Below are 15321 nucleotides of genomic sequence, written 5' to 3' on the forward strand. Positions count from 1 at the left end.
AGCTTTGCTTTTAGTGGTGATCATCTCTTGTCTAGGGAGGGCGGAGGGTGGCCTGAACGTCAGTGAGGAGCAGCAGCAACCTGAGATACATGAAGGGATGAGAGGCCACTTGCCCCCTCAGGGACTTTAAGCCCTCTATCTGAGATGACACGAGAAAGCCTTGGAGGAGAAACCACAGGCTGCTGTCGGTGTCTTTGAGGAGTCCTGTGAAAAGGAAGGCACCAGAAGACGGCATGGCTGCTGCTGTTCCCGATTTTCCCAAGTGGGAATGAAGTCTGTAAGCCAGGCTGTCTTGCTGAGCCCTCATCCTGGAAAGATAGACTTTAGAAAAAGTACTGCAGGGACAGGAAACGGTGATTGTTAGGACCCAACACGGGGACCTTAAGAATAGGTCATGTCACATTGACTTCTTTTGTGCTTCTAAACTTAGTATATCTGGACTTCTTCAAGGTATTTGACAGCTGTGATTTCTTGTGGACAAGGTGGAGAAATGTGAGCTGAAAACTGGTTGTGCAACCATGTCTGGAGGGCTCGTGCACGTCATCACCCAGCAGCCTTGTCAGTATAGAGCTGCGTTGTCGAGTGTGGTAGCTACAAGCCACATCTGGCTGTTTAAGTAAAATTAAATTAGCAGTTCACTTCCTCAGTTGTCCTAGCTGCATTTCAAATGCTCAGTTGCCACACGTGGCCGGGTGATTACTTTATTGGACAGCGTAGATGTAGAAATTTCCATCATCCCAGAAACTTCTATCGGACAGCACTGGTCTGGAGCAATGGTTCTCATCCCTGGCTGCACATAAGCATCACTGAAGAACTCTGAAACAATACTAGTGGGGCACCTGGGTGGCTCAGTCATTAGGCGTCTGCCTTCAGCTCAGGTCATGATTCCAGGGTCCTGGGATCGAGCCCTGTATCAGGCTCCTGGCTTGGCAGGGAGCCTCCTTCTCCCTCTCCCACTCCCCCGCTTGTATTCCCTCTCTCACTGTCTCTCTCTCTGTCAAATAAATGAATAAAATCTTAAAAAAAAAAAAGTCTCATTAAAAAATAAATAAATAAAACAATACCTGTGCCAGAGATTGGCGTACCTAAGAATTGGTTCTGTTGAGAGGCTTCCCATGTGATTGTAGTGTGCATCTAGGATTGAGAACCACTGGGTTAGAAGGAGGTTTTGAATGATGTCTGTCTCAGGTTTCAGACCTTGTTGCGGTTTATCCTTATTATTCACTTAACGTTCATTGCAGACCTATGCATCTGTAGAGAGCATTCGCTAAAATTTTGTGGACAATGTGATGTTGGCAGAGTTGTTAATACTGGGGGTATAGACAATAATTTTAGATGGACCCTTCTCACTTGGAGGTCTTTGAAGGATCAAGAGTTTTGGTATCCTGAATGGAAAGGTGAAACTTAATAGGCAAGACCTTGAACTTGGGGTTGAAGTACAAATACAAAAATACAAGTGGGAAACTTTTTAAAAGAATTTAAAGGTTGAAGCTGATGAATAAATTCAGCATAGGCAATTACAGGGTGGTTGCCTCCCACTAGCTCCTACAACCTTAGGTAACAGCAGGAGGACTAGCAGTGAAGACATTGAGATTCCTGTTTTGCAGGTCCAGCTGTACCAGGAAGGTTGTATAATCACTTTCCTCCAACAGGGAAATAGTCCAGACTGAGCAGCTCATGAAGGAATTTGAAAACACACCACCCTTGAACATTTGTCATCCTAAACCTCTTCACATTCCTCTGTCTTGGAGAGCTCATCCATTGTGTTCCTCCTGAAGCTTAACCTCCTGGCCAGATGTCTGTCCTGAGCTACAGATGGTTAGCAGTAGGTGGTCGCCTGCTAACCATCTTCTGAATGCCTTGCAGACTTCTCAGTCTCTGTATGGCAGAAAAGGAACTCACCTTTTCTGCCCTTGTACTTGATTCACTCTAGTCCAAACCTAATGCTCCTCCAGATATTCCTGTTAGTGGATGGCCGAGCCAGTCAGCCTTGGCGCCATCCTCTTGCCACCCTCTTCCTCCCCCTCTAGTTCCATATCTGTCTACAAGGCATTTGACAAGGTCTCTTATGATTCCTTGTGCATAAGTTGGAGAATTGTGAGCTGAAAACAAGAATAAGTAGGTGGATTCACTACTGGTTTCTGAATGTCTTTCTGGTTGTCTCCATCTTCACTGCCAGCACTGTGCTCTCATCATCTCTTACCTGGATTTCTGGAATAGCCTCCTGAGCATTTTCCGTGACTGTAGCCTAGTTCCTTTCCAAGCCATTAAGTAGAGCAATCTTGATAAAATAAAGCTGTCAGTTTTATTCCAAGAGTCAGCAAACTTCTTTTGCAAAGGCCAGATAGTAAATATTTTTGGCTTTACAGGCCATCAGTCTCTGTTTCAACTAGTCACCTGCCATTGTAGCACAAAAGCAGCCACAGTCAACATGTAAACAAATGGGCATGGCTGTGTTCCAATAAAACTTTATTTACAAAGGCAGATGTAGGGCCAGATTTAGCCTATGGGCTATAGTTTACCATTTCCTTTTTTACTCCTTGTTTACTGTCATTGACTTCCCACTGCCCTTAGCATAAAATCCAGACTCATAACATGGCCTGAAAACCCTACGTGATTGTCCCTGCTTCTCTCACCACCTCTTCTTGAAATCCCTCATTACACTGTGCTACAGACACACTGAACTTTGACTTCTTGCAGTGTATTTTACTTTTCCTCTTTTCTCCTCCATGCCTCTTCATGTACCATTAATTTTCCTTTCCCCTTTATTTCCCCCCAATAGTTAATTTTTACTAGGCCTTCAAATCCTGATTTAAATGTTACTTCTTCTGAGAACCCACTTGTGCCTCCCTCAAGTGTGGATTGGGTTGGCTCCCTCACAGTCCTAGGAGATACTATATTGCCTCTAGGGCTCACCCTGCTGAGTTCTGTCTACTTACTTGTCCTAACCAGATTATAATCTTCATGAGGGCAGTGATCATGGTGTCTCTTTTCCTATTATAGCCACACAGTAGGAGCATAAGTGAGTAAATGATGAAGGCATCCTGGAGAAAAGAAAACTCTAGAGGACCTTATGGTTTTCACATATTTACAGGACAGAAAGAGGGATATAGTTCTTTGTCATCTCAAGGGGAAGAAAAAGAACAGAGGGAAATTGAGGGAGACAGCTTTTAGATTGATGTAAGCAAGCTGTGCCCAACAGAGAGAGCAAATACGGGGTGAATTCTCCAGGAAGTAACAGATTCCCCTCCACTGAGGCTTTGAAGCATCAGTTGGATTAGATGACCTTTAGAGCAAATATGGCTAACTCAGCTGAGGTCCAAATGTATAGTCACACACAGTACATATTTAGAATCTTGGTGGCAGGCCTCTAGATGTACACAGAATGATTTCTTTTCTTTCCTCCCCTCAGCCCAAGGTTTATTGATATTTGCGGAGTTGATATCTGCGGTGAAGAGGACATTGGCTCGCCTCCTTGTGATCATTGTGAGCTTGGGCTATGGCATTGTGAAGTAAGTATTGGTGTGTTGAGAAGATACTGAGCTTTCAGTCTTGTGACTCCTCCCGCCTACATTATGATTCTGTGAGACTGGACACTTCTCAGTATGATCATACAAACCCCATAGGGAAATATCTGCAAGAACGTGTTTTTAAGGCATTTCCAGGTGCTGATCACTTTACACTGTCTCAAATAAAGATCTTGAATTTGAATTCCAGTGGCTTTTTATAGTTAGATGAATAAGCAATCAACTTTAAGGATAGGAAAATTTTAAATGATTCTTAAAGTTCAAACCGTTTTCTCTTTCCTAGACATATAGTTATGCTTTTTATGGAGCATGGAGCGCCATGCGTGGAGCCCCACATGGGGCTTGAACCCATGACCTCATGATCAAGACCTGAACTGAGATCAAGAGTCGGATGCTCAACCAACTAAGCCACCCAGGCGCCCCAAGTTATGTTTTTACAATTGTATTTGAGTATTGTAAGGGAGAGAGGACTAAACACCATGTCCGCAGATTTCAGACTAAAACCTGGCCGTCCAGTGAGGACCCTACTTCTTCTAGACCCTCTCTGGCTCCATCTTTTCTCTCCCATGCCCGTGAGTCACTGGGAATGACCATGGAAGAGCTTGTCCTCTTTATCCTCACTGCCCCTTTGTTTGGACCGTTGTTCTTCCTTAAAACTCTCCAGTTCCCAGAAGCTCAAGCTTCCAGACTGGATCACCTGCTATATCTTCTTACCACAGTTGCCTTTCAAGTTCCAGATTTCTCCCCTCATCCCTTAACTCTCCGAGTACTTGCTTCTCTGTCTTTCTCAACACTTCCTGTGTCAGAATTCCCTGTGATTTCAGTATCTGTGTGGGTGATCCTGTGAGTAACTGGATCTCATCTCCCCACCTCGGCTGCTCTCACCTGTCCCTCACCTCAGTTACCGATTCCCACTGCCACTTTCTAGACTTTATTATTATATTTAACTGTACCCTCTTTATCATTGCAAATGTTAATCCTCTTTTCAACTGTCACCTTCTCTGTTTGCCATTTACTTTTCCCAATAGATAAGCCCACTTCATTCTTTGACCCTAGTGTGGCTTCTGGCCTTTTGATCCTGCCACCTTCCATCGATCCTACAGAGTGCTGAATATCTGCATACACCTGAAGCCCTTTGCCTTTCTCTTTGTCAGCCTCCCTTGAGCCTCAGGCTCATACCCAAGCAGAAGAATCTGCCTGACCACAGTGCAGGCTCATTTCCCTTCATGACCCAGAACTTTAAGTGCGCCCTTAATGCCCCTCGCAGTTTCTAGATCCTCTTGCCAGTTGATGGTCCTTTTCCCACTCTACAGAACACTATTTTACCCCCTTCTCTCCCCTCCTACCCACCTCCATCTTAGCTGATCTTGGTTCTTTTCTCTCCGAGGAAATGGAAGCCATCAGAAGGGAATTCAGTGCATTCCTGCCACCAAATCTGTACCATTCCCCCCATTCTGGACCACATATAGTGTTTTCCTCCTCTTGAAAGGCAGTGGTTAAGTCCTGCTCCTGCCCTCGTGCTCTGGATGCCATTACCTCTCATGTGTCAGAGCAGCTGCTCCAGCAGCCGGCTCTGTTTCCTCCGGGGTCATCAGTTTTCCTGAGCTGCGTCGCTGCCAACAGCATGCTGTCACTTCGGTCATCTTCCAAAGCAAATCTCCCTCCATCCCAGCCAGCCCTCTCCTCTGCTTCTCCTTCATTTCTCTTCATCCCTGTGCAGCATCATTTCTCAGATGCATTGTCTGTGGTTGCCAGTTCAACTTCCCTCATTTTCTTCTGAACATACCCTAGTGAGGTTTTGCCTCCACTCCTCCATCGAGACTGCTCTTGTTAATCACCTGGACCTCTGTTGCCAAACCACATGGCCTTGCTCAGGCTTTGTGCAAGGGCCCTGTGGCAGCTTGAGTCTTGGAGCCCTGGCCGCTCCTCCCAGTCCCCCCTGCTAGACTCTGTCTTCCTGAGCTCCAGCACTGAAGTGCCCCAGGCTCAGGCCCCAGACCTCTCTTCCAGCGACTCGCATCCCTGGGGCACGCTCATCCAGTTTCTTGGCTCTATCGTCAGGACACATCCAGAGTGAACCCACCCCTCCCTTCCACAGCCACCACCCTGGGTCCAAACACCATCTTCTCTCCCTAGATGACTTCAGTACCCTCCTAACTGGTTTCCCTGCGTCTGCCCTGGTCTGTCAACCTTTTCATACAGAGCAGCAGCCAAGATGATCCTTTTTAAACATAACTAAGATCTCATTATTTTTCTGCTCATCTCGCTCAATAAATCCAATTCCCTTCTGTGGTTTTTTAGATGGCCGATCTCACCTCTTGCCGCTCTTCCTTTTTGAACACTCTGCTCTGTCCTGCTGGCTTTCTTGCTGTTGCTGTTCCTTAAACACAACAGACACTTCCCCACAGTGCCATAAAGGCTTCTGCCTGTAAGCGTCTTCCCCCCAGATCCCAGGCGTGGTTTGCTTCCTCACTCTTTTTTTTTTTTAAGATTTTATTTATTTATTTGACAGAGAGACAGCAAGAGCGAGAGAGGGAACACAAGCAGGGGGAGTGGGAGAGGGAGAAGCAGGCTTCCCGCAGAGCAGGGAGCCCAACGCGGGGCTCGATCCCAGGACCCTAGGATCATGACCTGAGCTGAAGGCAGACGCTTAATGACTGAGCCACTCAGGCGCCCTGCTTCCTCACTCTTGTCTCTGCTCACCATCCTCTCCCAGAGAGGCTAGTGCTGTTGGAATTCCCACTGTGGTGCACACCCTCGGTCACTCTGATCCTCACCCCTTTCAGAGCACTGCTTGATGCATATGTTAGGAGTTGTTGTCTTGCCCCCACTTGGAGTAGAAGCTTTGCCTATCTTGTGTCCTTTTGCTTCTTAAGGCCCAGCACAGTCCCTGGCACATAGTAGGCACTCAGTGAATATGCACTGAATGCACATACATGTGCTTGTGAGCTTGAGATTGGTGTAGTTAGCAAGATTTTAGCCAGGAAACCTTTTTTCCACTGGGTATTTATTAAGATTCCTTCTCAAGTGCTTTTTGGGGTCTTGGGAGGTTTGTTTGTTTTGGGCCTTAATACAGTATACAAAACACAGAGTCCTCATGTGGAATCTTGTACCTCATAATTCTAGTTACAAACTTCAGAGCACTCATGGTTCTGGCTGTTAGAAGGTTCCAGTTAGGGGCTGTAATGAGTCAGAATTTAGATGAACTAAATCAGATACAGTCTTCAATATAAGCTGTGGATAGTAGTTTAATTTTTAGTTAGATTTTGTTTTAAAGTGACTACATTAAGTATTTTTCTAAAATCAATTTTTTTTCCTAATCACTCTGGCAAGAGGGTTTTTGAACTGAAACATTTGTGCTATAGATTTGCAAATTTCATGAAATTTCAGTTGTTTTCAAATTACTCATCACAAAAATTACTGCCTTTGCATTTTCCCAAATCATTGATATTTTTAAGAATCAAAAATGTTATTTTAATTCTTTCCAGTGTAAAGAATGGAAACTACAGTGTGTTAGCACTCTTGTTTTGGACATTGAGAGAAGAAAGGGAATAGAATTCGATCTCCTAATACTCCTGTTCTTTTTCTGCCCAAGTCAGAAAATCAGTGGATTATCTCTAACAAACGTATCCCAGAACAGTTTTTAATTAATGTTCATGAAAGAAGTTACTGTTTCTGCCAGTGACACTTAGAAGTTGGCACTTAGACTCCTAGGTTTCCTCAGGCTACTCTTCCATCCCGTGCAATGAGTACTTGTATTAATGCTAATCCTCTGGCACCTGGGTGGTCTCAACGTGTTGCTTCATGGGCATCAGTACAGCTTCTAGTTCTAGAGAAGGAGGCCCATTTCTCCCGAGCCTGTTTCTGCCCTGTTCCCGGAAAAGAGGCTATTTTTTAAAACCGAGGAAGCAGAGGCCGGATGGCGGGGAGCAAACTGATTTGATTAGATAATAACTGCTCTGTGTTGGAAATGGGACCAGTTACTGTATTCAGATGCATTTTACTTACCGGTGCTTTTTCTTTTTCTTTTTTTTCTGTTTCCTCTTCCTCATTCCAGGCCCCGTTTAGGAACAGTCATGCACCGGGTGGTCGGACTGGGGATTCTTTACTTTATCTTCGCAGCTATTGAAGGCGTGATGAGAGTTATTGGGGTAAAAGCCACATGTTTCCACTTCATTCCTTTTTGTTGTTGCTATGAAATAGGATTTTACTTTATATCTCCTGAGATGAATTTTTAAAGACAGGACATTGATGAAAAAGGCCCAATTTGAGCTTTTTTTTTTTTCCCCTATGGAATATTTCCCTTTTTAAATACTTCCTGAAAGTAGTAGAAGTCCAGACAGAGCACTTCTTAAAGTATGACCGATTATGAAGGCACCACTTGATGTCATCCCAGAAATTAGCTCTATCTCAAAAATGCTCATGGTTATTCTTTATAAAGAACATTTGTCTTTGTCATTATACAGTCTGAACACATTCATTTCTTCCTTAACTCATGGTCTAAACATGTGGAAGTGAACAGAATTAACTGTATCCTTCACACATGCAGACATTACATCTCATCAGTCTTAAGTCTCATTTGGTTATAAGTATTCTCTGACTCTTGTGGTGGACTCAGTGTTTGGGGATTCAGCAGACTCCATTCTTGGAAGAACCACAAGAAGGTAGTGTCCAGGGGGAAATGACTCAGGTGGTGTAGGCAGCAAATACTTTACTCTCTAAGAAGAGGCAGAACATTTATATCTGGGAAAACCCCTAGATTTCTAGCTCTCCGTTTTTCTTAATAATATGGCTGACAACTGAGTGATTAAGCAGCTTATTATATTTTGTTGGTTCAAAGAACCTAGTAATTTTTACCAAAAATATCTTTTGGACTGGATGTGTAAATCAGATCACTGCACAGAGTGAATGATCTTATGTTGCCAATTAAGTTTACTTCACATATTTTGATCTTGAAGCAGGCCATTTGTTCAATTTGTTAAAAGCCTCGTTCTTCTTCTTTCTATTATCTTTGATACATCTGCCTTCTGTATTAGATACACCTGCTCTTTTCATCTTTGACTCTTTGAAAGGTACATTTATTCTTATTTTTAGACTAGTGAGGAGCTTTGCATTTATGTATATAATTTACAGGAACTAGTCTTTGCTAGAAAGAAAAAAGATAAATATCCCACATGCAGATATGGTATATACATTGTATTTCTTTAAAATTTTACATAGCCAGTGTCTTCAATATAACTTTTAAATATGATTTTCTGTCAACTTGTGATTAAAGTTTCTCACCTATGGTTTGTTTTTACCATTCCACACTTCCTTTTTTTTTTTTCCATGTCCCTTCACAGATAGTAGGAGAGATCAGGAGTCCATTTCATTAGTGGCCCTGGTGGTAGGTTTGGTGTGGAGAGGGGAGAGATTGAAATTGACCTAAGTGGGGCTGGGGACATGACACATTTTATTTGCCATTCCATAATACAATTTTACATTGTAATTGAACAGGTAGATGACAAGCTAACATCTGTTGCTGCCAAAACAAAAATTTCCATGAGCTTAGACACAATTTTATTAGGAATAAAAATTTTATGTGGCTTTTATAAAGTGATGAGATGAGCTAAATTGTTTTTCTTTTTCATATAATTTCTATAATATAATGAAATGTTTACATTCAGGTTTTATTCCCTATTTTTATCTTTCAGGGTTCTAACCATTTAGCTGTTACTTTTGGTGACATTATTTTGGCAGTTATTGACTCCATTTTTATATGGTTTATATCCTTTACTATGTCCTAAAGTAGTTTGTTGTATCATTAAAATCAGATTACTTTCAGTTTGTATTTATAATAATAGAAAGAAATATAGATATACATTATTTTTAACCTCAATATAGGAATTTAGTTGAAGGTGAAAAAGCAATAGTTCCCCAAACAAAGAATATCTTTATTTTTTCTGTTAGTTCAGCAAACTTAAGTACTTACTGTGTGCCCTATGCTTAGGAGGCAGAGAAGAAAAAGGTATTGTCCCTGCGTTTAAGGAATTCAGACTTTGGGAGGGAAGACAAACATATAACTAGGAGCAATATAGCAATAGAAATTGCCATTTTAAAGAGGTGCTATGCAAACAGAGGAAAGAGAAAGTAATTCTAGTGCAAAAATCAGGAAAGACTTCACAGAGATGGTGACATTAAATTGTGACCGAGAGGACAGATGAAGTTAACTGGGGAAAGAATTGGGGAAAAGGCATCCTGGGAAGAATTGAGGGGAAGCGTGAAAATATGGGTGCAGTGATAGAATGTCCCAGAGTAGCTTGCCTGTAAGTGGACATATGTGGGAGAATCATGGAAGGTGGGACCAGAAGGGAAAGATAGAATGACGTGCTCAAGAGTCTCAAGTTCCTTCTGCAGGGAGAAAGGAAAGGGGAATGAAAGCTGCACAGGTGAGTAGCATGGTGAAATCTGTGTTAGAAAGAACTCAAGAATGACATTTAAAAATGGCCTGGAAGGGGCACCTGGCTGACTCAGTTGGAAGAGTGTGCAACTCTTTTTTTTTTTTTAAAGATTTTATCTATCTATCTGACAGAGCGCACAAGCAGGGGGAGGGGCAAAGGGAGAAACAGGCTCCCCACTGAGCAGGGAGCCTGATGCAGGGCTTGATTCCAGGACCTTAGGATCACGACCTGAGCCGAAGGCAGATGTTTAACCAACTGAGCCACCCAGGTGCCCCCAAGAGCGTGCAACTCTTGATCTCAGGGTTTTAAGTCCGTACCCCACGTTGGGTGTAGAAATTATTTAAAATCATATAAAAATAAAAATATAAAAATGACCTGGAAAAGGAAAGTCTAGAACCTAGAGATAGGAAGTCTGGTAAAGAGTCATTTGCAGTAGTCCAAAAAAGAGATGGTGAGGTTAAAAGTAGAGCACAGGGAATGAAAAAAAGACTCCAGATGATAGACTTAGTAGAAATGGGTGGGAAAAGAAGGGAGAGAGCTCCAGAAAGGTCTTGCTGTCTCATTTGGGTGGCTGGGGACAGTGTTGCCATCCCCAAGGCAATGGACTTAGGGAAGGGACCATAATGGATGAAGTGTGAGCTGCCTAGGGCATTAGTGTTAAGTAGAGAGTTGGAAATCCCAGTCAGGGTTTGTAAGAGGAATTGGAATGGTGAAGGTTGGAGGTCATCTTCATGTGAGAGTAAGTCGCAGCCCATGGAAGCAAGCCAAGAACATGTAGACCAGAGAGAGGAAAGGACCAGGATGGTGCCCAGTGGGGGTGGAAATGTGCATGAAAGGAACACCAGGGTGAAGGGAAATAGAAGAACCCAGAAATTGTCCTGGGGTGAGGCTTTGGTAAGGAAGGGTGGTCAACAGTGACCAGTACTACAGAGAGATGAACTGCCAAGGTGCACCTGGCTTTGGTCATTCCAGAGGTCACAAATGGGACAGCAGGAGAGCAGGCTCAGTGATGCTGGTGGGACACAAGCCATGTTACAGCAGGAGAAGTTTTAGATGCATGGTAACCCATCGTTGAGGACCCTCCTCACTGCTTCAGTGACTTCAGTGGAGTCTGGGAAATTCCATTCTTTTTAACTCCGAGGCAGAGCCCTCAAATATGCATTCGTGGAAATGGGAGGAACTCTAAAGAAACTGTGACCTGGTCAGAGCAGAAGGCAGTGTTATGCATATCCCAGAACATTATTTTTATCTCTTTCTTCTGCATTTACATCCTCTTTGAAACTCTTTTCTCTAAATAGATTTTTTTATCAAGTTTTTTTTGTTTCCACTGTCTTCGATACTTGTCTTTTTGCTTTTAATATTCAACGTTCTTTTGTTTCCTTGTAATTCCTTTCCATTTCCTCATCTTTATCTCTCACAGGGAGGCCAGAAAGGACTTTAGTTTGTCTCTGTTTCTCCTCTGCAAGGAAGCACCCCTTTCTGCAGGCACGCTAACAGACATGGCCCTTTCTCAGTCCCCTGTGGGTGGTTTCTTCGAAACCCAGTCTGTCTGCTCTTTAAACTCCCTCTTTGTGAATTTTTAGTATGCTTCCAAGTTAAAAACCAAAGAAAAAAGCCTTTTAATTTAGCATCCCTACTCTCTAAAGCAGTGGTTCTTAGCCTTGTTTGGGTCTTGGGACCAAAGATGCCCTTGAAAGTCGAATGAAAGCTGGGGAGCCTCTTTTTACAAGATAGAAACACACACCCCACAAAAGTGTTGCCTGCAGTGGGGCATTTAAAAGCCTCCAAAATTATATCCATGGATCCCCTACTGTCTGAAGAGTATCTAGTTAAGAAATAACACCTGTGGGCGCCTGGGTGGCTCAGTTGGTTAAGCGACTGCCTTTGGCTCAGGTCATGATCCTGGAGTCCCGGGATCGAGTCCCGCATCGGGCTCCCTGCTCGGCGGGGGGTCTGCTTCGTCCTCTGACCCTATCCCCTCTCATGTGCTCTCTCTTTCTTATTCTCTCTCTCTCTCAAATAAATAAATAAAAACTTAAAAAAAAAAAAAAGAAAGAAAGAACACCTGATTTAAAGAGTTGTTTCTGACCAAACTTGCTTAAAAATCTGTTCTACTTCTGGTCGAGGATACTAGTTTAGAGTCCAAGTTTGTTGAAAGAAATTATAGTTAAATACATCTTATCTTTTCCAAGAATGATACTAATCTTATTGTAGTATAATTTTTATATTTTCCACGTGAAAACACATTTAAAGACATTGAGCTGTTGAAAAGGTCAACTACAGTCCTCAGTTCTGCCCATGACCAGTGCTCTGGCCATGAGAGCTCATCCCCAGGGGCCATGGTACCTGTTCTGCTGCGGCCCCATCACTTGTTAGGGATGCTCAACTGACCTGAGGAGAAAGGGCAGGCAGGATGAACATACCTGGCATCAGGATAGGCAGGCGGTGCAGGTGAACCTAGCTGTTAGTCTCAGCATTGCCAGCTCCAGATCTTAACTTCTTCCCTTCTGTCATTGTGCATTTAGAAAGTGAACTTAGGATATCTGCTTAATTTGGAATTGTCTTGTCTCCAAAATTATATATGCTTGGAGCCTTTAATAGTTAGCAAGTATGTTTTTCAGTCAACTAATTGAGCTATAGACATGGCATTTTTAAAAATCTGTATTATCTTTTACCCTGGTAATTTACAGATATGTATTTCAAAGATTTCTTGTTCTTAACCATCCACAAGGTAGTTCATTGGGAAAAACAGTAATGCAACTTGACAGAAAATTCCAAAGACAAGCAGCTCTAAAGGCCCAATTCCATCTGGATTTGAATGAGGGTAATTTATCACCTTTATGGACAGCGTTGACTTTGGGGTCTGTTCCAACATACAATGAGCCAAATTGGAGTGGGGAGATAAGGAAAACAAGGGAAAAGATTTAGTTTGCTTAATGATTAATACTTTTAATAAAGGTGTTAGAAATAAAAGTCATAAAGAAATCCAGAAATTAAAATTATCTTGGTTAGTGTTTAATGGTGAGAGAAAGAAAACTTAGTATCCACTTCAGCTTGAACCTGAATTTCCTATGTTTGCTTTCAGATGGTTATTTGGCAGTTTTCTTTACTGAAATGAGAAGTCTGCATTTTGTGTACAGGAAGAGTAGATTTCTTAAATGATTACAAATGGCAAGCAAAAGAAGCAGGTCTACATATATACAGAACTGAGTGCTTGTGGTAATGACCCTGTTTCCTTTGCTTTGATGAACCTAACATAGCTATCCTGTAAGAATCTGGTTCTCAAGTAAAAGAAGAAATAACTTGAAAAATTCAAAGCCATTGCTTTTCTCATGAAGCCCTCTTCCTCTTTTTTTCTGCTTATTTTAATTTTTTGCTGTTTTGCTGCAGGCAAATGACTCTGATCTTGTGCTTCTGGCCAGTCTCCCTCTCTCTCTTCTTGACTCTGGCTTGTGCTGGTGGATATCCTTTTCCTACTGCAGCAACACGTTCCCGTTGCTTCTCACCTAAGGATAACTGGGCCTGTTTGCTTTCGTAACCACTTTCCTTTAAAGGGAGAAATGATTTAAGCTTTACTTAAATTTAACAGTGTCTTGGTAAGTGGAGGTTTAGGCAGTTTTGAATTTGCTTTTGATCTTTTTATTCCTCAGCTTCTCAGAAATACTTTTGAATTATTCAATGTGACCATATTTTTAACATAGAAAATTCATTTTAGTCAAGAATTTTTAAAAAGCATTTGTCTTGATAATGTTAAAAGAATACAGTATATTTACTGTTCTGTAAATTCTGACAGTAGCCTTAATTGGTTGAATTGTGTTATTTTAGAAATTGATCTTCTTTTGTAACTCACTGGTCATTTAGGAAGACTGAATAGCAGTTTTGGTAATTTGAGTACTGCCATGAAGTTTCTGATTCATGAAGTATTTGGAATTTAAAATAGGCATAAATCTAAAGTTTGCCACTTCCAGTCTTTTGCTCCGCTCTGTTATGTTCAGTATATGGTTCATGAACAAAGCTTGATGGTATGCTCCAGAGGAAGCAACTCCCATTTACAAAGAGTGCTCTGGCTTGAGTCCCAGCTTCACTGCCAAGGAGTCAGTGGAGAAGCCTCTTTTTGCTTCTTCATACATGACAGTGTTGAGCTTTACCTGATCCCTGTGCTCCTGGAAAACAGGCATGGTTAAGAAAACCTCCACCCTTTCGTGTTCCGGGGAAGGCTTACTTCAAAGGACTTACATGAGACAACTCCCATAGGACTTACATGAGACTCCCAGGTGCCCCCTTGTTACCTATGACAAGGCCAGACACAGACCTGTGTACCTGCTGACCAATCTGGCCAGAACGCCAGCCTGGGCCAGACGAAGCGGTCTCCCTCCCTAGGTCCCTGAGCTTTCGTCCACCACAGCCCTCCTCAGTGGCCCCTCTCGAGAATCTGCACACCTCAGGGAAAGTCGTTCCCTGAGCAGCTGTCCAGTCATGCCACCCACTTCCCCACACCTGCTTTCTAGTCTTGTTTACCCCTCCCTACAAAATCAAAGCCCTGTCTGGCCTGACCTGTGGGACTCTTGCAAATCTTAGAGTTGGAACATCCTCCCCATGGCAATAAGCCTCCTCTGCCTGTTGCAGTAATTTTTTGAATGAAGTCTCTCCTTACCTAAGTCCAGATTTGTTTTATTTAACATATTTCATTTTTCAATTTTTATATTGGAATTAATAGATGACCTCCCTTCTTTTTTCTTTTTTTTTTTTAAGATTTTATTTATTTATTTGACAGAGAGAGACACAGTGAGAGAAGGAACACAAGCAGGGGGAGTGGGAAAGGATGAAGCAGGCTTCCCGCCGAGCAGGGAGCCTGATGTGGGGCTCAATCCCAGGACCCTGGGATCATGACCTGAGCCGAAGGCAGACGCTTAACGACTGAGCCACCCAGGTCCCCCTGTTGACCTCCCTTCTTAATTATGGTCATTCAGAGGATAAAAAGAGAGTAGACTGGAAAGAAGAAAATAAGAAAGAAACAGAGACAAAAAGCACAAGCCTAAGGGCATGTCATAATGTGATCTGTTAAGAGTGTCTGGCCTAAGGTGGCTCGTTTTTTAGTGTATATACTGCTCTATCCTATGTTTTGGGAGCTTGACATTGAAGGAGGACATCATAGGGCTTCTTGTTTGTTGTCTTCCTCAGAGTTTATGTAGTTCAGACAATGGTAAATTGTAAAACAAAATCTGCCATAAAATCAGTATCATAATCATATAATATTGGCTAAAATAATATTTTTCTGTTTTTATAGGAACTATATTTAGCAGTACTAATTTTAGAAATGTAGGAGATTCTTATTTTGTTTTTAAACTGTTTAT

The 15321-nt window shown here is 42.4% G+C and overlaps 1 protein-coding gene across 2 annotated transcripts in view; it reads left to right on the forward strand.

Annotated features, from left to right (window-relative positions):
- The window catches only part of TMEM87B (transmembrane protein 87B), a 49819-nt gene that overhangs the window by 17692 nt on the left and 16806 nt on the right, over positions 1-15321 (forward strand). The window contains exons 9-11 of one of the 2 annotated variants that reach the window (XM_035001053.1): positions 3413-3512; positions 7585-7678; positions 9221-9292. In XM_035001053.1, the coding sequence (XP_034856944.1) occupies positions 3413-3512; positions 7585-7678; positions 9221-9292 (266 nt within the window). Of the gene's footprint in view, positions 1-3412; positions 3513-7584; positions 7679-9220; positions 9293-13357; positions 13430-15321 lie in introns of both variants that reach the window. The other variant, XM_035001054.1, reaches the window with a different exon arrangement.

Source organism: Mirounga leonina, unplaced genomic scaffold (assembly GCF_011800145.1).
Source record: "Mirounga leonina isolate KUSES-001 unplaced genomic scaffold, KU_Mleo_1.0 Mir_125, whole genome shotgun sequence".
Taxonomy (NCBI): Eukaryota; Metazoa; Chordata; class Mammalia; order Carnivora; family Phocidae; genus Mirounga; species Mirounga leonina.